This window comes from Bombina bombina, chromosome 2 (genome assembly GCF_027579735.1).
Source record: "Bombina bombina isolate aBomBom1 chromosome 2, aBomBom1.pri, whole genome shotgun sequence".
Taxonomy (NCBI): domain Eukaryota; kingdom Metazoa; phylum Chordata; class Amphibia; order Anura; family Bombinatoridae; genus Bombina; species Bombina bombina.
Genome location: NC_069500.1, coordinates 583,726,529 through 583,753,298, shown reverse-complemented (window position 1 = coordinate 583,753,298; position 26,770 = coordinate 583,726,529). Strand labels below are relative to the sequence as shown.

At 39.5% G+C, this 26,770-nt stretch overlaps 1 protein-coding gene across 4 annotated transcripts in view; it reads left to right on the top strand.

Moving 5' to 3' along the window:
* Nucleotides 1-26,770, top strand: part of VPS13A (vacuolar protein sorting 13 homolog A) — a 767,672-nt gene that overhangs the window by 535,852 nt on the left and 205,050 nt on the right. For all 4 annotated transcript variants that reach the window (XM_053702484.1, XM_053702483.1, XM_053702481.1 and 1 more), the window contains exons 47-50: nt 6,536-6,818; nt 14,335-14,730; nt 21,683-21,787; nt 21,881-22,027. In XM_053702484.1, coding sequence (XP_053558459.1) covers nt 6,536-6,818; nt 14,335-14,730; nt 21,683-21,787; nt 21,881-22,027 — 931 coding nt within the window. The remainder of the gene's footprint in view (nt 1-6,535; nt 6,819-14,334; nt 14,731-21,682; nt 21,788-21,880; nt 22,028-26,770) is intronic.

Sequence of the window (26,770 nt, the reverse complement as noted above, 5' to 3'; positions counted from 1 at the left end):
CCCAAAGTAATCAGTTCTTTTACCTGTAAAAAAAAATACAAACAACCCCCCCCAACAGTAAAACCCACCACCCACACAACCAACCCCCCAAATAAAATACTATCTAAAAAAAGCTAAGCTCCCCATTGCCCTGAAAAGGGCATTTGGATGGGCATTGCCCTTAAAAGGGCAGTTAGCTCTTTTGCAAGCCCAAACCCTAACCTAAAAATAAAACCCACCCAATACACCCTTAAAAAAATCTAACACTAACCCCCTGAAGATCGACTTACCGGGAGAAGTCTTCAACGAAGCCAGGAGAAGTCTTCATCTAACCCGGGCGAAGTGGTCATCCAGACGGTATCTTCTATCTTCATCCATCCGGCGCGGAGCGGGTCCATCTTCAAGACATCTGACGCGGAGCATCCTCTTCATCCGACAACTAAAGTCGAATGAAGGTACCTTTAAGTGACGTCATCCAAGATGACGTCCCTTAGATTCCGATTGGCTGATAGAATTCTGTCAGCCAATCAGAATTAAGGTAGAAAAAATCCTATTAGCTGATGCAATCGGCCAATAGGATTGAAGTTCAATCCTATTGGCTGATCCAATCAGCCAATAGGATTAAGCTTGCATTCTATTGGCTGTTCCAATTAGCCAATAGAATGCGAGCTCAATCCTATTGGCTGATTACATCAGTCAATAGGATTTTTTCTACCTTAATTCTGATTGGCTGATAGAATTCTATTAGCCAATCGGAATCTAAGGGACGCCATCTTGGATGACGTCACTTAAAGGTACCTTCATTCGTCTTTAGTCGTCGGATGAAGAGGATGCTCCGCGTTGGATGTCTTGAAGGTGGACCCGCTCCGCGCCGGATGGATGGAGATAGAAGATGCAGTCTGGATGAAGACTTCTGCCCGTCTGGAGGACCACTTCGCCCTGCTTGGATGAAGACTTCTCCCGGCTTCGTTGAGGACTTTGGCCCGGCTTGGATGAAGACTTCTCCCGGTAAGTCGATCTTCAGTTGGTTAGTGTTAGGTTTTTTTTTAAGGGTGTATTGGGTGGGTTTTATTTTTAGGTTAGGGTTTGGGCTTGCAAAAGAGCTAACTGCCCTTTTAAGGGCAATGCCCATCCAAATGCCCTTTTCAGGGCAATGGGGAGCTTAGGTTTTTTTAGATAGTATTTTATTTGAGGGGTTGGTTGTGTGGGTGGTGGGTTTTACTGTTGGGTTGTTTGTATTTTTTTTTACAGGTAAAAGAGCTGATTACTTTGGGGCAATGCCCGGCTATTAGATTAGGTGTAATTAGTTTAAATATCTTGTAATTTGTTTATTACTTTCTGTAATTTAGTTGGGGGGTTTTTTTGTACTTTAGCTAATTTAATTTAATTGATTTAATTGTTGTTAATTTAGTTAATTTATTTAATTATAGTATAGTGTTAGTGTAACTTAGGTTAGGTTTTATTTTACAGGTAAGTTTGTATTTATTTTAGCTAGGTAGTTATTAAATAGTTAATAGTTAATATAATAATAGTTATTAACTATTAATAATAATAGTTAATAACTATTTAGTAACTATTCTACCTAGTTAAAATAAATACAAACTTGCCTGTAAAATAAAAATAAATCATAAGATAGCTACAATGTAACTATTACATTATCTTAACCCTATCTTAGGGTTTATTTTATAGGTAAGTATTTAGTTTTAAATAGGAATAATGTAGTAATGATAGTAATTTTCTTTGGATTTATTTAAATTATATTTAAGTTAGGGGGTTTTAGAGTTAGGGTTAGACTTAGGTTTAGGGGTTAATACATTTAGTATAGTGGCGGCGACGTTGGGGGCGGCAGATTAGGGGTTAATAAATGTAGGTAGGTGGCGTCGATGTTAGGGACGGCAGATTAGGGGTTAATAATTAACTAATGTTTGCGAGGCGGGAGTGCGGCAGTTTAGGGGTTAATATGTTTATTATAGTGGCGGCGATGTTGGGGCGGCAGATTAGGGGTTAATAAGTGTAGGTAGGTGGCGGCAGATTAGGGGTTAATAAATATAATGTAGGTGGCGGCGATGTCGGGGGCGGCAGATTAGGGGTTAATAAGTGTAAGAGGGTAAGTGTAAGGGGTGTTTAGACTCGGGGTTCATGTTAGGGTGTTAGGTGTAAACATAACTTTTATTTCCCCATAGGAATCAATCGGGCTGCGTTAGTGAGTTTTACGCTGCTTTTTTGCAGGTGTTAGACTTTTTCTCAGCCGGCTCTCCCCATTGATTCCTATGGGGAAATCGTGCACGAGCACGTACGACCAGCTCACCGCTGACTTAAGCAGCGCTGGTATTGGAGTGCGGTAATGAGCAAAATTTTGCTCAACGCTCACTTCTTGTCTTTTAACGACGGGTTTGTAAAAACTCTCGTAATACCAGCACTGTAGGGAAGTGAGCGGTGAGGGAAAACTGCTCGTTAGCACCGCATAGCCTCTAACGCAAAACTTGTAATCTAGCCGTTAGTTTTTGTGTTGTTTAAAAATGAATGTGAACTTTTTTTGCATTATTCAAGCTCTGAAAATACTGCACATTTTTTGTTAATTTGACCAGTTGTCATTTTCTGCAAATAAATACTCTAAATGACAAAAAAAAAATAATTTGGGAGAAATGTTGTCAGTTTATAGAATAAAGCAAAAATGTTAATTTTACTCAAACACACACCTATAAATAGTAAAACCAGAGAAACTAAAAACTTTGCAGTGATCTCTTTATTCCTGAGCAGTATATATATAAATACAGCCTAGTTCAATTGTTGGAAGTCCCAGAAAGAGGAGAATTACTGCCTCTCACATGGAGTGTAAGACTGCTGTCAAAAAGGCAAGTGTGTGTGATTCTTCATCATTGTACATAAATTGTGATATACAAATACAAATCTTAAGTTTACAAATGAAATTCTTTTTCTTCTTTTTTTTTGTAAGGGTCTTCTTTTTTGGAAGTACACTTTTCTTTATTTATAAATACAATAACTAAATGCTAGTTCCCATTTTGCTAAAGGACTGGTGATGTCACAGCTGTCTGTTTTGCTTTTAATTAAATTTGGAGAAATGTCTGACAAAATCAATTTTCCTTAGTACATCTATACTATAATTGTGTTTGTTACACGTCCGTCGCTGTCTGCAGTTGCGCACACATCCTCAAAGGAATGTTGGCTGCGCGCGCAGCCAAAAGAATCCACCTGGATGCAGCAAAGCTGCATCCCAGTGGATCCCGAAAATGGCAGGGTGGTGAAAGAAATCCACCTTTAATCCACTTGGATGCAGCGTAGGCAAACCTGAAGCCTTAAAAAAACCACAAAAAAAAACCATGCAACCGCACATAATAACTAAAAAACACGTAACCGCCCCGCAAGAAATAAAAAAAAAAACATTTAACCGCCCACACGAAGTATAACAAAAAAAAACTAACCTTCCGCACGAAGTATAAAAAAAAAAAAAACCTAACCTCCAATAAAGTAATTAACCCCAAATCCGCAAACAACAATTAAAATATTAACCCTGAAACTCCCAACCCCCACATCCACATCATAATAACCCTAATTAATCTCTTAACCTCTAAATTGCAAAACCCCCACATCGCAATAAACCTATTTAACCTATTAACTCTTAAACCTCCAACTCCCAACATTGCAAGAAACCTAATTAACCTATTAACCCCTAAACCGCCAAACCCCCACATCACAATAAACCTAATTTATTAACCCCTATACCACCAACCCCCCCCCACAACTCAAATAACTAATTTAATTAATTACTAAGCCTCCTAACCTTACACCCCCTAAATTAACCCCAATTACTACTAAATTACAATTAAAATAAAAAATCCTAACATTAAATTACCAAAAAATTTAAAAAGTCTAACATTACAGAAAAAATAAACAAAATGATCAAAAAATAAAAAAAAAATATACCTAATCCCTATGAAAATAAAAACACCCCCTAATCTAAACTACCAATAGCCCTTAAAAGGGCCTTTTTGTAGGGCATTGCCCTAAGTTAAGCAGCTGTTTTACATTTAAAAATTACTAAATCCCCTCTAACAGTAAAAGCCCTCCACCCACCAAACTCCCCAAATAAAAAAACTAACACTAAAAGAACCTAAAAGGGCATTTGCATGGATATTGCCCTTAAAAGGGCTATCAGCTCTTTTTTCAAGCTCAAAAAAAACCCAAATCTAAAAAAAAAATCTAAAATAAAAAAAACTAAAACTAAGCCCCAAATAGGTACTCACTGTTCCTGAAGTCCGGCGGAGAAGGTCTTCTTCCAGACGGCTCCATCATCTTCGATCTTCACACGATGGCGGCGCAGTGCAGAGCTGGCTTCCCCAATGCACAGATTCTCAGCGGCGGTCTTCAGCGGAGGAGATCCTAAGCGGCGTGGAGGCTCCTCTTCATGTGACCGTCCGTCACACACTGAAGATTGAATGCAAGGTACCCCATATTTATTAGGGTACCTTGCATTCCTATTGGCTGAAATTTTGAAATCAGCCAATAGGATGGGAGCTACTGAAATCTTATTGGCTGATTTGAACAGCCAATAGGATTTCAGTAGCTCTAATCCTATTGGCTGATTTCAAAATTTCAGCCAATAGGAATGCAAGATACCCCAAATTGAATGCGGTACCTTGCATTCAATTTTCACTGTGCGACGGACATTGGATGAAAAGGAGCCTTCACGCTGCTGAGGATCACTGCTGCTGAAGACTGCCGCTGAGGACCGCCGCTCCGAATCCGCGCATCGGGAAAGACTTATCCGCACCACCTTCACACAGGATGAAGATAGAAGATGACGGAGCCGCCTGGGAGAAGACCTCCGCCAAACTTCAGGAACGGTGAGTACCTATTTGGGGCTTAGTTTTAGGATTTTTTTGATTTTTTTAAGATTAGGGATTTAATGGACTGTAGAAGAGCAGATTGCCCTTTTAAGGTCAGTAAAATAGCTGAATGCCCTTTTAAGGGCAATGCCCATACAAATGCCCCTTTAGGGGCAATGGGTAGTTAAGGTAGTGTTAGGTTTTTTATTTTTGGAGGTTTGGTTGGGTGGGGGGGTTTTACTGTTAGGGGGTAATTGGTCATTTGTGTAAGTTATATAGCTGTTTAAGGGCTATTGGTAGTTTAGTATTAGATTTGGGGGGATTTTTTATTTTTATAGGGGTATTAGATTAGGTTTACATTTTTTGTTTTGGATAGCTTTGTTTATTTTTTTCTGTAATTGTACTTTATTTTTTGTAACTTTAGCTTGGGGGGTTGTATTTTTTAAACATAGACTGCCCTCTGGACAGGCTTATCACCTAGTTATTGTATAAAACAAGGCAGAATAAGCACTTCAGACATGTTAAAGCATGTTGTATGGTAAATGACAACACAAAAAAACTTATACTCTGAAAGAAGACCACATGCTACAGACAGGTTTCCTGCTACAATGAAAACTGTTATTAAAACATCTAAATCAATATTCCTCTGTATAGTGTTGTATGATGCAAATGTGAATAATCAGTTTTGACATGTAAAGCTATGTTTTATGTTACATGATAAAATGTTACAAGTTTACCTGAGATGATGCTGATGCGCTGGGGCAAAGCAATAGTTAGTTTCCAGGCAAACTACTGAACTGACTTGCTGTGACATCACAAGTCCTTTAGCAAAATGGGAACTAACATTTATTTTTTTACAGGAATTACAATTCTAAACCAAAAAAAATTGTACTTCCAAAAAAAAAAAAGAAATTAAAGATTTGTATTTTTAAAAAAAATGCATTTCGAAAATAAAAAATAAAAAAAATGAATTACTTAAATTATACATTTAGATTTGTATGCCCCGGTTTATGTACAATGATAAAGAATAACACACACTTGCCTTTTTGACAACAATCTTATTCCATACCAACACTCATCTAAATTCTCAGTTTGCTGTAAATACAAATTATTTCTTTCATGATTCAGATGCAGCATGCGATTTAAACAATTTTCTAATTTACTTCTATTATCAAAATGTTCTTTGTTCTCTTGGTATCCTTTGTTGGAGCCGGCCCATTTCTGGAGCACTGTATGGTAGCAGTTTTAAAAAAAATCTTATCCATTTGCAAGAGCACTAGATGGCAGCACTATGTCCTGTCACACAGTGCTCCAGATGCCTACCTAGGTATCTCTTCAACACAGAATATCATGGGAACGAAGCAAAACTGGTAATAGAAGTAAACTGGAAACTTAAAATGTTGCGCACTGTCCGAATTTAAAAAAGTAAATTTTTGGGTTTCCCATCCCTTTAACTAAACTGTCACGTGTGTTTAACTTGCATTTACTTCTGTTTTAGTGCACATTTTTCTTGTCTTACCTTCACATCCAGAAACAAAGGGAATACCTCTTGAAGGGATAAAGCAAACATTTTGTCTTTTTAGAATATATTAATGTCCCTGGGAAAAAGTAATGCTGGAAAAGTCTTAGCTAAACCGCTGAAACTTAAGTCTATTCTTTGAAATGTTTGAGCCACCAAACTGAAATAATATAGCATTCGTTTTAAACAGGTCAGCTTTGTGTTTGAAGCCCGTTCTCGATGAAGACTTTGAAATGTGTGAGGGCATCAGCTTTGAAGAAATCATGAAAAGCAACGGTCAGCTATTGCAGAAAAAGTGCCAGTCTTCTAAATCTAATAAAGCCTCTCTAATTCTAAACATTGTATCAGTGAAAGATGTTCTGATATCATCAGTCTGCACCGATGATAGATGGGACCTGCCCTATGTTGTACATTTATGGCCTTCAGTGATCCTTCGCAATCTCTTGCCTTACCAGATTACTTTTTCTTTAGAGGTAATTCAATTCATTAACATGTATTATCAGAATTCTAAAGATAGCTATTTCTTTATTAGAGTCACTACAGGCTGCTAAGTATAGTCAGGTTATTTTATTGAAATGTATAAGCATTTTATAATGTTTATGATGCCTCAAAAATAAAACATGCATTGAACTAATTTGTGAAACATCAATTATTTCAGGTTTAAATAGAAAAAAAAATCGTAGTAAAATTTGCACAGCTCCAAGGCAACTGGGGAATTTGGGATTAAACAAGTAAAAACCTGCCTTTTTTTGTTTTGTTTATTTGTAAAATATACAGTAGATATGCAATTGAACATGAAAGCAAAAATTAAAATGTTCATGATTTAGGTAGAAAATGTAATTTTAGGAGATTTTTCAATTTACTTCTGTCAAATGTATTTAAAGGAAAAGTCTAGTCAAAATTAAACTGTCATGATTCAGATAGAGCATACAATTTTAAGCAACTTTCTAATCTACTCCTATTTTTCATCTTAATGGGAGGAGAGTCCACTGCTTCATTCATTACTTGTGGGAATTAAGAACCTGGCCACCAGGAGGAGGCAAAAACACCCCAGCCAAAGGCTTAAATACCTCCTCCACCCCCTCATCCCCCAGTCATTCTTTGTCTTTGTCACAGGAGGTTGGAAGAGAAGTGTTGGAAGATTGGAGTAGTCTCTTATGGAGGGTAGTACTCTTCAAAATGGGACTGGAGTTTTAAGTAGTCCTGTCAGCCTCTCAGTGAGATCATGGGTGAAAGTTAGAGTCCGGAGATGCAGGGGGAGTTCTCCTGCGAAACCATCCCGACTCATATTAACAGCTCCTTAAGCAATCAGCGTTGACGAGTTTCGCTGCCTGCTTTATTCTCTCAAGTCAGCAGTGATGCTACTAACCTGTCACACTTGAAGGGTCGTGTTCCTGTTCCACGGCATAGATTCTGGTAAGATTGTTTCATTTTATACACATATAGCGCAAGAAGACAGGGTCACAGTGTGTCTCATTTTATCTATATAGAATAATAGGTTAATATCCCTGGAAAGGGGATTATTGCACAGGGGCGAATTTATGCATAATATTTTATTGTGTTTGATGCTATATCATGTGTGAGATGAGGCTCTAGCAATGTGTGAATAGTCAGGCATAAGATCGGCGCGGCCTTCTTGGCGTGTTTTTTCTTAGTGTAGGGGCGGTCCTGCGCGGCACTCTATGTGACCGGGTGTGTTCTCTTCCACTTCCTCTTTCCTGATCGGCAGTTGCGGGAGACGTAACGGTTTCCCTGTGGTCCAGGTCATAGGAGGTGGTGAGTGCCCCGGCCATTGGTTTATAAAGGTGCCATTTAATATCTCTAGTCCGTATTAAAGGCGTAAGCTATGGAGGACTCTGATATGTTAGAGCAGTGCTTTCCAAACTGTGTGTCGGGACACACTAGTGTGTCGGCAGCAGTGTGTAGGTGTGTCCCTGCTTCAGCACAATTTTTTAAAAAATTTTTTAAATGTTTTTTTTGGTTTCCGACTTTCCACTTGCTACGCATATGACATGGTTGACACGCGATTGATACCTAGGGGGTCACAGATCATCTTAACCTATTGGCGCAGCTCAGTGGGAACTGAAACTATTCCCTTTGGCGGCACATTGGCTCCTGACTGCACATGTAGTCTCCTTAATTGGCTCGTGACTGCACATGTAGTTAGTGAGTGGGACAGTAGTGTGTTTGCAGTGTGGGCAGTAGTCAGTCGGACTCGCAGAGCTTTGAGGGCAGTAGCTTAAACACTGAGCTGAAGTCAGAAGTCAAAGTGTTGGTTTTTTTTGCAGATAGCTCCCAGTAGTGTAATATTCCACAAAATATTCAGAAACTGTGTTCATCCCATCAACCTCATACATCCCATTAAAATAGTAAGTAGCTATTGGTGGTATTAAACTTTTTTTAATTCTTGCACATACTTACTGTTACTTGTAAATACATTTTGTTATTATATAATTTATGTATGTGTCCGTATCTGTTAAAACAACTTAGTTTAACCTCCTGTTTGCCAGTACAGCTTAATTACTGTGTCGTGAAATGATGTAGGTCTAAAAAGTGTGTCACCAACATGAAAAGTTTGGAAAGCTCTGTGTTAGAGGATACTCCCTTTTTAATTAAATCTAATACCTGTGTTTATTGTGAAGAGGTACAGGTTGATCCGCCTGCTCTATTGTGTTCCACATGCTTTGATAAGATTGCAATGTCTAAAAAGAAAATTATTTAGTACTATTGAGCCGGCCACCTCTGAGGATTCTCCATCCCGCGAAGGTGCGTTCCCAACATTCATCTCCGATTACACATGTAGCTCCCCAAGGCCCTACTGATCCTCCCGCGGGTGGGGCCTTGTGGCCGCCAGATTTTGCTGCCCAGTTGCAAGAAGCGGTTTCTGCGGCCTTCCATGCCCTATCATGCCCTGCAAAGGGAAATACATAGCCTTCCGTCCCAGGGGTCATCTACTCCGTTGGATGTCTCTCAGCCTGAGAGATTATCCGATGATGAGGACGCTTCCGAGTCGTCGGTGGGAGCCCTCTCTGGGTCGGAATCGGTGTCTTTGATACCTCCGACTACAGAAGAGGCAGATTTTAAGTCTAAAATGGAGCATTTGCGCTTTTTACTGAAAAAAGTGCTTGCTACATTGGAGGTTTCGGAACCGAAACTCCCGGAAAAACCTTCGATCCCTAAACTAGATAGGGTTTACGAGGACAGGGTGGTGCCTCAGACCTTCTCAGTGCCCATGAAAATGGCTACTATAATAAGGAGTGAGTGGGAGAAACTGGGCTCATCCTTTTCTCCTTCTACCTCTTTTAAGAAGTTGTTCCCCATTCCGGACTCTCAGCATGAGCTATGGGGGGCCATTCCTAAGGTGGATGGAGCTATCTCCATGCTTGTTAAGCGTACAACTATTCCCCTCGAGGATAGTTTGTCGTTCAAGGAGCCCATGGATAAAAAGTTAGAGTCCATGTTGAGAAAGATGTTTCAACTTACGGGGTGGGTTTCCCAACCTGCAGCTGCAATTGCTACGGTGGCGGAAGCGGCTACCTACTGGTGTGACGCACTTTCCACTGTGGTCGAGGAGGACACCCCCCCCCCCCCCCGAGTAAATATAGGAAAAGATTAAGGCCTTAAGGGTAGCTAATTCTTTTATCTGTGATGCTAATATGCAGGTCATTCGCCTGAATGCCAAGACATCAGGTTTTTCTGTTCTAGCCTGTAGGGCACCGTGGTTAAAGTCGTGGTTGGCTGACATGACTTCCAAGTCGAGGTTACTAGATTATTTTTTCAAGGGAAAGTTCTCTTTGGTCCAGGCCTGGACTCTATCATATCCATGGTCACAGGAGGCAAGGGTGCTTTTCTTCTGCAGGATAAGAAGAATAAGCCTAAGGGCTCTACTTTTCGTCCCTTTTGTTCGGACAAGTCTCAGCACCAGCAGCCTGCCGCGAAGGCCGAACAGTCTAAAGGATCTTGGAAGCCAGCTCACCCTTGGAACAAGTCCAAGCAGAGCAAAAAGCTCGCAGAGACAAAGACGGCATGAAGGGACGGCCCCCGATCAGTCTCTGGATCACGTAGGGGGCAGACTATCTCTGTTCGCAGAGGCTTGGATAAGAGACGTACAGAATCCTTGGGTTCTGGAGGTTATCACCCAGGGACTCAGGATAGGGTTCAAAACTCATCCGCCCAGGGGAAAATTCCTCCTATCAAACCTATCCTCAAGACCAGAGAAGAGAGATGCCTTTCTAGAGTGCGTGAGGGATCTCACATCTCTCGGTGTAATCGTTCCAGTACCTCTAGCAGAAAGGAGTCTAGGGTACAATTCAAACCTTTTTTGTGGTTCCAAGGAAGGATGGCACGTTCCGCCCAATTCTGGACCTAAAGTGCCTCAACAAGTTCCTGTCAGTCCCATCGTTCAAAAGGGAGATGATCAGGTCAATCCTGCCCCTAGTTCAAGAGGGGCAATATATGACAACAATAGACTTGAAGGATGCTTACCTTCAGGTGCCAATCCACTAGGACCACGTCTGGTTCCTAAGATTCACTTTTCTGGACCAGCACTTCCAGTTTGTGGCCCTACCATTCAGTCTGGCGACTGCCCCAAGAGTCTTTACGAAGGTTCTGGGAGCCCTGCTCGCGGGAGCGATAGCCAGATGTATTGCAGTGGCTCCTTACCTGGACGATATTCTGGTCCAGGCTCCATCCTGCAGTCTTGCGGAGGACCACTCGAGGGCTCTTCTTCTCCTTCGATCCTATGGATGGAAGATTAACGAGGGGAAGAGTTATCTGGTTCCCAGCAACAGGGTGGAGTTCCTGGGTACGATAATAGATTCCATATCCATGAAGATAATTTTGACAGACAAGAGATATGCCAAGATTGCATCCAGCTGTCTTGCCCTTCAGTCCTCCTCAAGGCCATCTGTGGCCAAGTGTATGCAGGTGATTGGGCTCATGGTATCCAGCATAGATGTCATTCCATTCGCCAGGTTCCATCTCAGACCTCTTCAGTTATGCATGTTGAGACAATGGAATGGCAATCACTCAGATCTATCCCAACAGATATCACTGGACAACCTAGTGAGGGAATCCCTTTCTTGGTGGATCTGTCCGGGACAGCTGTCCCAGAGGACATCCTTCTTGAGGAAATCCTGGGAGATTGTGACCACGGACTCAAGTTTATCAGGATGGGGAGCTGTCTGGGGTGCCAGAAGGGCACAGGGCAAGTGGACTTGAGAGGAGTCAGCTCTACCGATAAATATTCTGGAACTTTGAGTGATATTCAACGCTCTGAGGGCTTGGCCCCCCTTGTGAACTTCCCGATTCATCAGATTCCAGTCGGACAACATTACCTTGGTGGCCTACATAAATCATCAGGGGGGAATGAGAAGCTCCCTTGCAATGAGGGAAGTATCTCGGATTCTGGAATGGGCAGAGCCCCACAACTGTTCACTCTCAGCGATCCACATTCCGGGTGTGGACAACTTGGAAGCGGATTTTCTCAGCAGACAATCATTTCATCCGGGGGAATGGGCTCTCTATCCCGAGGTGTTTACGGAGGTCTGCAACAAATGGGGGATGCCAGAGATAGACCTCATGGTGTCCAGACTCAACTCCAAGCTACCCAGATATGGGTCGCGGTCCAGGGATCCTCAGGCGGAGCTGATAGATGCCTTTGTGGTCCCTTGGGAGTTCAACCTAGTTTATATATTTCCCCTGTTGCCACTTCTCCCTCGAGTGGTGGTCCGCATCAAACAGGAGCAGACTTCAACCATTCTGATTGCTCCGTGGTGGCCACAGAGGACATGGTTTGCGGATCTGGTGGGGATGTCGTCATCTCCTCCTTGGAGGTTACCCTGTCGCAGAGATCTGCTGGTGCAGGGTCCTTTTCTTCACCAAAATCTTGATTCTCTGAGGCTGACTGCGTTGAGATTGAATGCCTAGTCTTGGCCAAGAGAGGGTTTTCAGAGAGAGTGATTGATACTCTGTTTCAGGCCAGGAAATCGGTTACTTGTCGCATGTATCATAAGGTGTGGAGGACCTATCTATCCTGATGTGAGGATCATGGATATCCCTGTCATAAGATTATGGTATCCAGAATTCTTTTCTTCAAGATGGTTTGGATAAGGGCCTTGCCGCTAGTTCCTTAAAGGGACAGATTTCGGCCTTATCGGTTCTGTTACACAAGAAGCTAGCGGAGTTTCCTGATATTCAGTCCTTTGTTCAGGCTCTGTCCAGAATCAGACCGGTTTTTAGACCTTCGGCTCCCCCTTGGAGCTTGAACTTGGTTCTGAAGGTTTTGCAGAGAGCTCCGTTTGAGCCTATGCATGCTCTTGACATTAATATTCTTTTCTGGAAAATTCTGTTTCTTCTGGCTATTGTGTCGGCTCACAGAGTCTCTGAGCTAGCGGCCTTGCAACATGAGCCCCCTTACCTGTTTTTTCACGCCGATAAGGCTGTGCTTTGCACTGGTTTGGGATTTCTTCCCAACGTGGTGTCAATATGAATCAGGAGATAGTAGTTCCTTCCTTGTATCCTAATCCTTCTTCGTCTAAGGAAAGGTTACTTCATAACTTGGATGTGGTTCGAGCTTTGAAGTATTATCTTCAGGCCACAAAAGATTTCAGACAGACTTCACCCTTATTTGTAGTGTATGCTGGGAAGCGTAAGGGGCAGAGGGCCTCTTCCACTTCTCTGTCTTTTTGTTTGAGGAGCATTATCCGTTTGGCCTATGAGACAGCGGGACATAAGCTTCCTCAGAGGATTACGGCATACACTTAACTAGGGCTGTGGCCTCTTCTTGGGCCTTTAAGAACGAGGCCTCTGTGTAGCAGATTTGTAAGGCGGCTACTTGGTCCTCCTTACATACTTTTGCAACAAGTTTGATGTTTTTGCTTTGGCGGAAGCTGTTTTGGGGAGAAAGGTTCTGCAGGCTGTGGTGCCCTCAGTATAGGGTCCGCCTCCTTTTACCCTCCCGTTTTGTTCATTCAGTGTCCTCTAGAGCTTGGGTTTTTGTTCCCACAAGTTATGAATGAAGCAGTGGACTCTCCTCCCATTAAGATGGAAAACATAAATTAAGTTTACCTAATAATTTCATTTCCATCTGTGGGAGGAGAGTCCACTGCTCCCGGCCGCTTGCTCCAGTGGGCGGACCTTAATTTAATATTATTCTTCTGAGACCATTTATACCTACCCTAATATTTCTCCTACTGTTCCTTGTTCCCTTGGCAGAATGACTGGTAGATGAGGGGAATGGGGGAGGTATTTAAGCCTTTGGCTGGGGTGTCTTTGCCTCCTCCTGGTGGCCAGGTTCTTAATTCCCACAAGTAATGAATGAAGCAGTGGACTCTGCTCCCACAGATGCAAATTAATTTTATCAGGTAAGCATAATTTATGTTATCAATTTTTATTCATTCTCTTAGTATCTTTATTTAAAAAATCAATATTGTAAGCATAGGAGCTCATTTTTGGTTCAGCACCTGGGTAGCACTTTCTGATTGGTGTCTAAATGTAGCCACCAACCAGCAAGGGCTACCCAGGTGCTGAACCAAAAATGGACCATCTCCTAAGCTTACATTCAAATAATGATACCAAGAGAACAAAGAAAAATTGATAACAGTAGTAAATTATAAAGTTGCTTAAAATTGCATGCTCTATCTGAATTATGAAAGTTTCATTTTGAATATACTATCCCTCTAATTCTCTTGGTGTCCTTTTATTGACAATCACGACTAGATAGGCTCAGGAGAAGCAAAGCACTACTGGGAGCTAGCTGTTGATTGGTAGTTGTGCACATATGCCTCTTGTAATTGATTCACCAGATGTCTTCAGCTAGTTCCTAGTAGAGCGTTGCAGCTCTAGAGCTGATTGTAAGCCCTTTGCAGATTAAACATATAGTTATAAGCAAGCTGTAATGCATAAAGAACATTTTATATTTTATAAAGCGAAGTCCAAGCATATAGCAATACATTTCTGTCTAAACTGCTTTTGTTGCTTCTTTTTTAGGGTGCAGATAATGAACCTGTTGTCTTGGAGGATGGTTGTTCAGCCCAAATAAATAATGCAGTCATAGATCATGCCAGACTGGATTTACAATTAATAAATTATCTTGAACTGGACTGGACTGGCAAATACAACATACAAAGTAAACAACAAGAAATTCACTTTATTACGTTCTGTAGCATCACAGACCTAGAGAAGACAGAGCTGGATATTGCTGTTCATGTGACGTATACAACTGGACAAACGATAATTGCAATCCATTCTCCGTACTGGATGGTAAATAAAACAGGCCGCATGCTGCAATACAAAGCCGACGATGTCCACAGAAAACATCCAGCTAACCACAAGAAGCCACTTCTCTTTTCTTTCAAGCCAAAGAACTTTTTTCAAAATAACAAGGTAATAAAATTGAAAGGGGGAAAAAAAAATCTGTATGTTTATTATTAGTGTGCAAATGGCCATAGTTTTTAAATATAATAATACAATAAGGGCACAAATACTTTGTTTTTTTTACAGGTAATATATAGATCGTCATATTTATTTATTTTAAATATTTTTTTATTTATGTTCTTTAATTATTATATAAGTTAAAGAATCTAACTATGCCTGTCACATGTCCTTTTGTTGGCTTGTTTGTTTGTATTGTGACTTGTGATTATCTGTTGATATCAATACCTGTAGGATTCTTCAAAATAAATAAATTTAACAAATTGCAACTGCAGAACTAATTAATTATACTAACTTCATAATTGTAACTAGTCTTGTTGTCTGCAATCTCAAGCCCAGACTGACTCCTTCAAAAAAATGCAAATGGTGAGTGGAGTTTGGCTATGAACAATTGCAGTAAACATTATATATATATATATATATATATATATATATATATATATATATATATATATATATATATATATATATATATATGTACAAGCAAAGTGCACTCCAGATTCAAACAGTCAGCCGCTTCGGGTGCTAGCAAAAATAGGATATATCAAAAAACAAGAAGCACTCCAGAAGACTTTCAAATAATGTCACCTTTAATTAGTGAACGTTTTCGGGCAATAAACTGCCCGTCCTCAAACTTACAAGGTTACCAAAACTTACCACCCAGCTGTGTTATGTACCGCCACCAGAGAAAAGTGCGCCACGCTCTCCGCGGTTGATGCGCTGCCCCTGACGAGTGACGTCATCGCCCGCGGCAACGTGAGGAGACTAAAGAGGGCAAAACAGAACAACAGGCAAATATTATCTAGAATATTATGCAGGCATATAATAAGCCCTAAATATAAATGCAACGCCTATAAGATAAGCATATCAAATAAGTATTACTGGCTAGAGCAGGGAAAGATTATATAACAAAATATAAATGTACGGTTGTCATAGCAACCGGAAACAATCGACGCCATATCTGGCAAGTCATAAATTATGTCAAAAAGTTAACAATATATACAAAAATAACACTGCACATCCAAATAAGTGGCTCCACAAAACAGAAAACAAACCAAAATTAGGTATGACTTATGCACCGAAGAACTGAAGAGTGGAGTCACGTACAGGATAGACAGAACGTAATTAGATTAAGCTAATGATATTACCAAAAAAAAATTTTACAAAAAATTTTTTTATTACAAAAAATGATATTGAAAAAATGGAATGGGCCATGGCTCTCAAAAAATGATCAATAGTAATATGAATGACCATGGACTCCCCCTGAAGTATGGAAGAACACCATATTTTTGTATCAGATAGTGGACCGGGATCATAAGAACACCTGCCAATCTAATTGTGTATTCAGCCCATAAGGCACAAGAGTGTTCAATTCGGATGTCCATTTAGCTTCTTTTTGGAGAAGCAGTCGATTCCTATCGCCTCCTCTTGACAACGGTGGCACATGGTCTATAATTGTATATTTAAGGTCCATGACACTGTGTTTTTGTTCCAAGAAGTGTCTGGCCACTGGTTGCTCCGATGTGCCTTTTTTAAGCGCCGTTTTGATAGCAGAACGATGGTTTGCCATACGTGTACGCAAGTCATCGCAGGTCTTTCCTACGTAATAAAGTCCACAAACACAGTGTAAAAGATACACTATATGTGTGGTAGTGCACGTGAGGCGAAATTTATGTTTATAAATTTTGCGTTTTTGTGGATGGGTAAAACAAGGTCCAGTGATGAGACCCCCACATGTTGTGCAGCCAAGGCATCGAATGACCCCTGGTTTTTTAATATCCAACCATGTTGAAGATTTGTAACTTTGTATCGGGTCGGTTTTGATTAGCAAATCCCGCAGTGACCTAGACCTCCTATAGCCCACTCTAGGTGGTTCAGCTTTGTATAAAGGTAACGATCTGTCCGTATTGATGATCTCCCAATGCTTGTTGAGTATATCTTTTAAGGGGCCTTTGTCACCTGTGAAGGTTGTGATGAATGTCATCCTTTTATCCTCTTTTTTAGGTGCTAAATCTCTGGCCTGGCAGACCTGAGCCCGCTGTTCATTCAATAGATTGTCAGGATAACTCCTTACTTCAAAGCGTTGCACCATCTCAGTGAGTTGTTCTTCCCTTTTATCCATTTCAGAGTTATTCCTCACCACACGAAGTAATTGAGATTTGGGCAATGCTTTCTTCAATGCGGGAGGATGGCAACTGGTATAATGTAGTAAGGAGTTTCTGTCGGTCTCCTTTCTGTACAGAGTTGACTGAATCCTACCAAAGCTTATATACAGTCTCACATCCAGAAAGTCAATTTGTACTTTACTTGATGTCATTTTAAACTTCAGAGCCGTATTCGCCCCATTAAGTTCTTGAAACCAATTCTCCAAGCTAGCTGACATTCCAGACCAGATCAAAAACAGGTCATCTATATATCGCTTAAAAAAGCGAATATTATTGACCTTAAATAATTCCGTCCCAAACTCCTCGAAATGGGCCATAAACAAATTGGCGTAAGAGGGGGCCATGTTTGACCCCATCGCCGTCCCCTTCAACTGTAAATAGTAGGATTGTTTGAAGCGAAAATAGTTGGTGGTCAGGCAAAATTCCAATAATTGTAAGATTATCTCAGGAGGTGGTCCAATATATGGATATCTGCAGAGATGATATAGGACAGCAAGTAACCCCTCGTCATGAGGGATTACAGTATATAGACTAGTCACATCCAGTGTGACTAGCCATGTATCCTCATCTATATCTTCAAATTGTTTAAGCATCTCCAGAAGTGCCATTGAATCCCTCAGGTATGACGGTGTATTATATACCAAAGGTTGTAAAAATCTGTCAACTAGGGTAGCAATGGGCTGCTGTATAGACCCTATTGAAGATACAATGGGTCTTCCGGGGGGAGGTGAGATCCCCTTATGTATTTTAGGGAGGGTGTATAGGACCGGGGTTCTGGGATGTGATACCACCAAATACAAGTAAGTGTCCTTATCAATAAAACCCTGATCATATATAAGTTTGATATATGCATCCAGCTGTTTCTTAAATGCCTGTGTAGGGTCATGTGGTAGCTGTCTGTATGTACTTGTGTCCTCAAGCTGAGATATGATCTCCAACCTGCAATCGCTATAGTTTAAAATGACCACTGCCCCACCTTTGTCAGCTTCACGTATGATTAGATCTTTATCTGCAAGGTTTTTCAAGACTTTCCAATCTTCTTTGGAGAAGTTATTATATGTCGCCTTATATTGTGTGGCTAGGGAATGATTCATGTCCTCCTGTAACCGTCGTGTGAAAGTGTTTATACTGGCGTTGCCAAATTGGGGAGTGTATGTAGATTTTTTTCTTCAATTGGCTGTGCTCTGTATCCATATCTCCAAATTTTTCTTTTAAGGATAATAGTCTCTGAAATTTTTTTGTATCTATATAGAAATCAAATGAGTCCGTACGGGCAGTAGGCACAAAAGTGAGACCCTTATTCAGAATCTCAATTTCAGAATCACTCAAGATGTAATCCCTCAGATTGACTACTATATCATTTTGCCTCATTACTTCTGTATTGGTGGTTTTCCTCTTATACCCGCCTCTCCTGATCCTCTTCCTCTGTAGTTTTTTGAGCGTGTTGTTACTCCTTTAGGGTGTTGTATCTCTTGAGAGGGGTTTTGTGCTTGATCAGTGTCAGAGCCTGAACCCGACCCTGAGCTTTCAATAGTGGTCAAATCCTGGGATTTGTAATAGCGTGGTAGTCTCCTCCTGGCAATATGTTGTCTCTGTCTCTCACTAGCAGACAGTTGCCATAAATAGACACGTTTATCTCTATAGTCGCTAATCACAGCTTCCAATTTTTTATTTTTGAATTGTATAAGATCAGTTTCATATTTGTCAATCTTAATCTGTAATTTATTCAGCCAATCCTCTGTATGGTCCGCCTGCAGTCTGGACAAATTAGTTAATTCATAAGCTATAATCTCTGCTTTAATTAATTGTAGTAGTCTACCCACTTCTTGTATAACTAATAACACCAGATCTAGTGAGCACTTGTTTTCAATGCTGCACCACCTTTCACAGAATGCAGGGTTCTTTCTGCCCAAAGTGGGCACATTCCTAATTCGAAATCCCCTTGGGATAAAACCTCTACGATAATACTCAGAGAGATATGCCCCATGTAAGGTAACATCTTTCTCCTTTTGTTTTAATTTTAATAAATGGGTATAAATATAAGCAGGTTTGTCTAACACCGGCCGCAGTGTTATTTTGTCAAACAGAATCCCCTCTGCATCCGCTTCCGTAAAATGCATCTTCAATAGGGTCTATACAGCAGCCCATTGCTACCCTAGTTGACAGATTTTTACAACCTTTGGTATATAATACACCGTCATACCTGAGGGATTCAATGGCACTTCTGGAGATGCTTAAACAATTTGAAGATATAGATGAGGATACATGGCTAGTCACACTGGATGTGACTAGTCTATATACTGTAATCCCTCATGACGAGGGGTTACTTGCTGTCCTATATCATCTCTGCAGATATCCATATATTGGACCACCTCCTGAGATAATCTTACAATTATTGGAATTTTGCCTGACCACCAACTATTTTCGCTTCGAACAATCCTACTATTTACAGTTGAAGGGGACGGCGATGGGGTCAAACATGGCCCCCTCTTACGCCAATTTGTTTATGGCCCATTTCGAGGAGTTTGGGACGGAATTGTTTAAGGTCAATAATATTCGCTTTTTTAAGCGATATATAGATGACCTGTTTTTGATCTGGTCTGGAACGTCAGCTAGCTTGGAGAATTGGTTTCAAGAACTTAATGGGGCGAATACGGCTCTGAAGTTTAAAATGACATCAAGTAAAGTACAAATTGACTTTCTGGATGTGAGACTGTATATAAGCTTTGGTAGGATTCAGTCAACTCTGTACAGAAAGGAGACCGACAGAAACTCCTTACTACATTATACCAGTTGCCATCCTCCCGCATTGAAGAAAGCATTGCCCAAATCTCAATTACTTCGTGTGGTGAGGAATAACTCTGAAATGGATAAAAGGGAAGAACAACTCACTGAGATGGTGCAACGCTTTGAAGTAAGGAGTTATCCTGACAATCTATTGAATGAACAGCGGGCTCAGGTCTGCCAGGCCAGAGATTTAGCACCTAAAAAAGAGGATTAAAGGATGACATTCATCACAACCTTCACAGGTGACAAAGGCCCCTTAAAAGATATACTCAACAAGCATTGGGAGATCATCAATACGGACAGATCGTTACCTTTATACAAAGCTGAACCACCTAGAGTGGGCTATAGGAGATCTAGGTCACTGCAGGATTTGCTAATCAAAACCGACCCGATACAAAGTTACAAATCTTCAACATGGTTGGATATTAAAAAACCAGGGGTCGTTCGATGCCTTGGCTGCACAACAAGTGGGGGTCTCATCACTGGACCTTGTTTTACCCATCCACAAAAACGCAAAATTTATAAACATAAATTTCGCCTCACGTGCACTACCACACATATAGTGTATCTTTTACACTGTATTTGTGGACTGTATTACGTAGGAAAGACCTGCGATGACTTGCGTACACGTATGGCAAACCATCGTTCTGCTATCAAAACGGCGCTTAAAAAAGGCACATCGGAGCAACCAGTGGCCAGACACTTCTTGGAACAAAAACACAGTGTCATGGACCTTAAATATACAATTATAGACCATGTGCCACCGTTGTCAAGAGGAGGCGATAGGAATCGACTGCTTCTCCAAAAAGAAGCTAAATGGACATTCAAATTGAACACTCTTGTGCCTTATGGGCTGAATACACAATTAGATTGGCAGGTGTTCTTATGATCCCGGTCCACTATCTGATACAAAAATATGGTGTTCTTCCATACTTCAGGGGGAGTCCATGGTCATTCATATTACTATTGATCATTTTTTGAGAGCCATGGCCCATTCCATTTTTTCAATATCATTTTTTGTAATAAAAAAAAATTTTGTAAAATTTTTTTTTTGTAATATCATTAGCTTAATCTAATTACGTTCTGTCTATCCTGTACGTGACTCCACTCTTCAGTTCTTCGGTGCATAAGTCATACCTAATTTTGGTTTGTTTTCTGTTTTGTGGAGCCACTTATTTGGATGTGCAGTGTTATTTTTGTATATATTGTTAACTTTTTGACATAATTTATGACTTGCCAGATATGGCGTTGATTGTTTCCGGTTGCTATGACAACCGTACATTTATATTTTGTTATATAATCTTTCCCTGCTCTAGCCAGTAATACTTATTTGATATGCTTATCTTATAGGCGTTGCATTTATATTTAGGGCTTATTATGTGCCTGCATAATATTCTAGATAATATTTGCCTGTTGTTCTGTTTTGCCCTCTTTAGTCTCCTCACGTTGCCGCGGGCGATGACGTCACTCGTCAGGGGCGGCGCATCAACCGCGGAGAGCATGGCGCACTTTTCTCTGGTGGCCGTACATAACACAGCTGGGTGGTAAGTTTTGGTAACCTTGTAAGTTTGAGGACGGGCAGTTTATTGCCCGGAAACGTTCACTAATTAAAGGTGACATTATTTGAAAGTCTTCTGGAGTGCTTCTTGTTTTTTGATATATATATATATATATATATATATATTATATTTACACTTAGCTGATATGTTCTATAGCAAGACAACAGAAATCTCTGGTAATTTTAACTGGGGGGATGGGGTCATGTGGATTTGGGGAACCTGTGCAAAGTGTCAAGAGGCTGGAATTTACATTCTGTAACCTAACTATGCTTACCTGGTACATACTGCACACTGATTTCTCACATACGTCTTTACAGCTGTCTCTTAACTGTTCACGTTGGTTTAATTGTAGCTACTAAGTCATTATATTATCTAAAAATATATTTTTTCTAGGTTCAGCTGATGATCACCGACAGTGAGTTATCTGACCCATTTTCCATGGACACTGTTGGCACTCATGGTGCAGTCAAATGCAAGAGTAAAAAGCTGGACTATCAAGTGAGTCTTCAGTGTCATCCTTCTTTGTTTTTTTTTTAGAATATTGGTGTTGAGATAATTTGTAACCATTTTTTTGTTAAATTTCAATTTTAGGTTGGTGTCACCATTTATGCCAGCAGTTTTAATCTCACCAGAATTGTCACATTTACGCCATTTTTTATGGTTACCAACAGAAGCATGTACAATGTGGAAGTAATTGAGGAAGGCATGGAAAAATGGTCTACAGTGTGTTCTGAACAGGTGACTATACTTTTTAATAACATGGAAATAGGGGAATTAAATGCACTTTTTGTTACTTCAGTATTTAATATGCATAAAATAGAAGCTTTTATAAATACACTATTCATCAATTATTTGCCTAAAAGGGACTTGAAACCCCATTTTTTTCATGATTCAGACAGAGCATACAATTTAAAAAAAAGTTTCCAATTTATTTCTATTTTCAAATTTGCTTCATTCTTTGTTGAGGAGATAGCTAGAAAGCTGAAGCAGTACATGGCAGGAAAAAAGTGCCTCCATCTACTGCTCTTGCAAATGTATAACAATCTTGCAAAACTGCTGCCATATAGTTCTGCAAACATGTGCACACTCCTGAGCTTGCAGTCACGTTTTTTCAACAAAGGATAGCAAGAAGAACATTTGATAATTGAAGTTAATTTGAAAGTTATTTAAAATGAAATGCTCGTTCTGTATCATTAAAGAAAACATTTGGGTTTCATCATCTTTAAACAGTGAGGTATAAGACAACATGAATATCACATAAGAAAAATTCCATCTAGAGGTTAAAAGCATATATTTTATTCCATGTAGGTTAAAACATTTGTCATAAGACAACATGGTACCATTATCTGCATTGTTTCTCTGTTATAAACATAATTATTTCAGTCTTTAGAATCTTAAAATATCCTGGGGTCATTCACAATCCTTTAGAATAATGTATCTAGTGATTTTTCTGCATACAATTCCCATTAAAGTATAAGGGAGTTTTGTAGATAAATTATTTGCTTAACTTTTCTAAAGGATTGCGATCAACCCCTATAGCGTATATTCTCTACCCCCATGGCAGAACCTGCTGTGATCTGAGATGTCATCGCAGAAAATGCATCATGTCTGCAGAAAGAACAGGACACATGGCGGACCTGTTAGCGCTTTCACTGCTGCTTTGCAGTGCTGCTCCACATTAGACTGTTCTCTTCAAACAGAGCTTTGCTGTGGCTGCATTGTGTAAGTTTTCCTTAACACAGTGCATCCAGAGAAAAGTGCTGTTTGAAGAGAACAGTCTAATATGGAGCAGCGCTGCAAAGCAGCAGTGACTGGCTGTCAGGGAATTTTTTTAACCACGCAACCCTAGCCTTTTCCAGTCTGCAAAGCTGTGACTTTTTAATGTAAAATGTTCTTGTGAGCTAAGAGAAAAGGAAACAAATTTGAGATATTTTCAAAACTTACATTTTTATTTGTCTGCAGCTAATTTGCAATGCAACTTTCAACTGCTGCCCTATATTATAAAAGTTAAAAATGTCTTGACTTTCCAGTTAAACAACACATTGCAGCTGAACTGGTGCTTTTGTGTAACTCCCTAATTCAAAATGTTATTTTATTTCAAAATGACCTGCAGAACATTTTTCACAAAAACAAATCTCATTGCAGAAAGTGAAGTAAAGTTCTGCCTCTGGGTTCTCTACCTGCTATATACATACACTCCCAGTCATAGTATGCCTACAATAAAGAAAAAAGAAAAAAATGCATTTGTATTAATTTGCATGTCAGCTAAATTTTCTTCCCAATGGCGTGGAGAGTCCACAATTCCATTCAATTACTGTTGGGTATTCAGCAAAAGACCATTTTGTCTCCTATGCATGAGCTTTTCAAGTGATAGGTCCCGTCTCTGTTTTGTAATTATTGGTGAACGTTTTGGATGTGCCCTTCTGGGGCTGTCTCTGATAGACCCGTCGGAGCTGAACATCTCTTGGTTTACTGGGATCATACCAGTTTTAGTCCACTAGGGGGCAGCAGACAACTAGAAATGTACTTTCATTTATTAACACTGCTAACAGCTTACTATATATTTTAATTGTTTATTTAATATACTCACTATTTCCTGATATTAGGAAACTTATCTGGTTAACATACATGTCCCATCTGATATAATTTAGTATGTATCTATAGAGACTAAACATGAGCATATCTCTAGTAAAATTTTAAAATGTATTTAAAAATCACACTTTTCATGAAAGGATTTAAAAGGATGCTACTGTTTTCAGTATGGATTACTAATTAATATATCAATTCATATTCTGATATAACATTGATTTGAATGCATGTTTCTCACAGGTCTGAAATTAAAGAAATAATGTTGTTATTCTGACACAGTTAAACATTTTAGATTGATTATATAGCTACTTATAAAATTCAGCAAATATTCATATTTAATATTATACAGACAATCTCATATCCATTTATTTGTACCTATAATTTGGACAGTCTGAGACACATATTAAATATATGAAAACTATATTGATAATTTGTCCAAACTTCAAATCCTCAAGACATTTATGCTTTCAAATAACACGTTTCTCTTACTAATCTTCATATAGACGTAACTTCTGGAATTTGTGGATTCAACTCAGCAGGATAATCAACTCTTGTATGGAAAGTGGTTCCCCCTCATGAAAAACCAGTTTTTTTTTATTCATATACTTAAGTTTCAAAGAGGTCATTATAGACAGAAAATCTCTTTGAAATTAACCGCCTTCACTAATTGAGAAATGTTATATGCTAAGATTACTTTGAAAACAAATCCTTTGATGAGTTGGGATAAAGGGTTGCAATGCATCTACAAGAAAAGGGGGGTTTGCAGTTACCCAGCCCAGACCATCGGACAAAGAACTGTGACTTATGTTGATAAATATATATATATATATATATATATATATATATATATATATATATATATATATATATATATATATATTATTTACTAACACTCACAGATATCCTGTCAAGGGTTTGGATCGGGGTTTGTCCGATAGTTCTTTATATGGACAGATCTCTTCCCTTTCAGTTTGGAAGATGTAGCATAGTGGTTAGTCCCATTGATCCTATAGCAGAAGGTTGTGGGTTTCAACCCAGGTGAAGTTGATGATTTTCTCATCCGGAGTGTGCTTGTGGTGCCAGCTAGCATCCTAAGCAGATGGTTTTAAGGCTGGTCTTACTTCAGGTCCTGGTTAAGTATTAGGCCTGTGTTTCAATCTCTTGCTCCTTCCTGGAGCGTAGTTTGCTTCTTTGTATTTGAACCTAACATTCTGTTGAATTTTAACTGTTGTCGTAGAATGTTTTGTTTTGCTTTTTCTTTTACTCGTTGACTCTTAGATTTGTCAGCCTCTCTGTGTGACCCTCTTTATCTTACTGTCTTTACAGAAAGGGGTAATTCTCCTTCCTAATTAGACCTCCTTCCTAAGGTGGTTCTGACCGTACTGTATGTCAGGGGATTGTAATCCCTTTCTAACGTTTGTTTCTTTCCTTGCATGAGGTTTGTATCCTTCCAGACTACTAAGGAGTTTAAACATTCTGTGTCTATTCTTTCTTTTTGACTAAGGGCTGTACTTAATTTGCTTATGGAAAACTGGACAGCAGCCTCTTTCCGGAGATGTTTCGTAGTCCTGTACATTTTAAGAACAAAGCATCCAGGGAACAGATCGATCAGACAACTTCTTTGTCTTCCTTGCTTGCCCTTTAATTTTCTTTTCTCATCTTTGACCTTTTTGCCTCAGGGGAGGTTTTCTTTTGGGAGAAAGGTGCTTCAAGTGATGGTGCCTTCAGTTTAGGTCTGCCTGCCTTTATTTCTCCTTCCCTGTCCATTCTGTGTGCTCTCTGGCTTGGGTATTGGTTTCCCAACAGTAATTGAATGGAATTGTAGACTCTCCATGCCATTGGAAAGAAAACAAAATGTATGCTTACCGGATAAATTATTTTCTTTCCAGACACAGAGATTTCACAACCTACCCTTTTATTATTTTAAGGCGACATTTAATGTTAGAGAATCTTCAGGCACCTATATACCCCTAGTGTTCCTCTTTCTCTTTACTTTTCCCTCGGCTAAGTGACTGGGGATTACGGGAAGTGGGAGGGATTCTTAAAGCTTTGAAAAGAAAATAATTTATCAGGTAAGCATACATTTTGTTTTTATTAAATTAAAATGTATTCTCAAAGTCTGGTAAGTCAGTCATTGGCGGAAGACATTGCTTATAATTTATATTAGTAGCTTAAATATTGATAGAAAATAAGTGTAAAGTTTTAGCATCCTTAAAACAATGGGCACAGCCATGTTGTAACCTAGGTTTCCTTCTTTGATGAGACCAGTTAGGGACAGTAATAAAGGGGTCACTATAGTGTGCCACTAATGACAGTGTTAAATACAGCTTTGTTAAACTCTGCACTTTAACTTCTAACAGGAAGTGGAAAGCCCACAATTTTCTAAATCAATTCTAATTTGAATTGCAGGAAAGGGGGATAAAATAAATTATGAAAGTATATTTCAAAGTTTTTTTTTAAACTACATATAATTAAACATTTTATATTACATGAACAAATGTTTAATGTCCCTTTAATGTAAAGCCTAATCAACTTAATGTATCTTCTATTTTTTTGCATGACCAAATTTATACATTACCCTTTCATCTGAAAGGGACTTTCTAATGCAAAAATTACAAGTTCTAATTTTTAGGAGCATGTCATTTCTGCTTTTCTCTCCATAAAAACTATTTAACCCAGCAAAAGATTGTTCAGAAATGAGCATTGCAACTCCAAAACAGAACACAGCTAGTAATTAACAAGTCTGATGAATGCCACTCCGGATTGGCTCACCGGCACGTGCATGCTGCCAAGCAAGACGTATCTGTCAATCTGTGTAATCCCTTTGTGAGCGTTAAACAGATAGCTAGGGTCATTAATGTGTTAGAACATACAAAATATATAGATATGGTG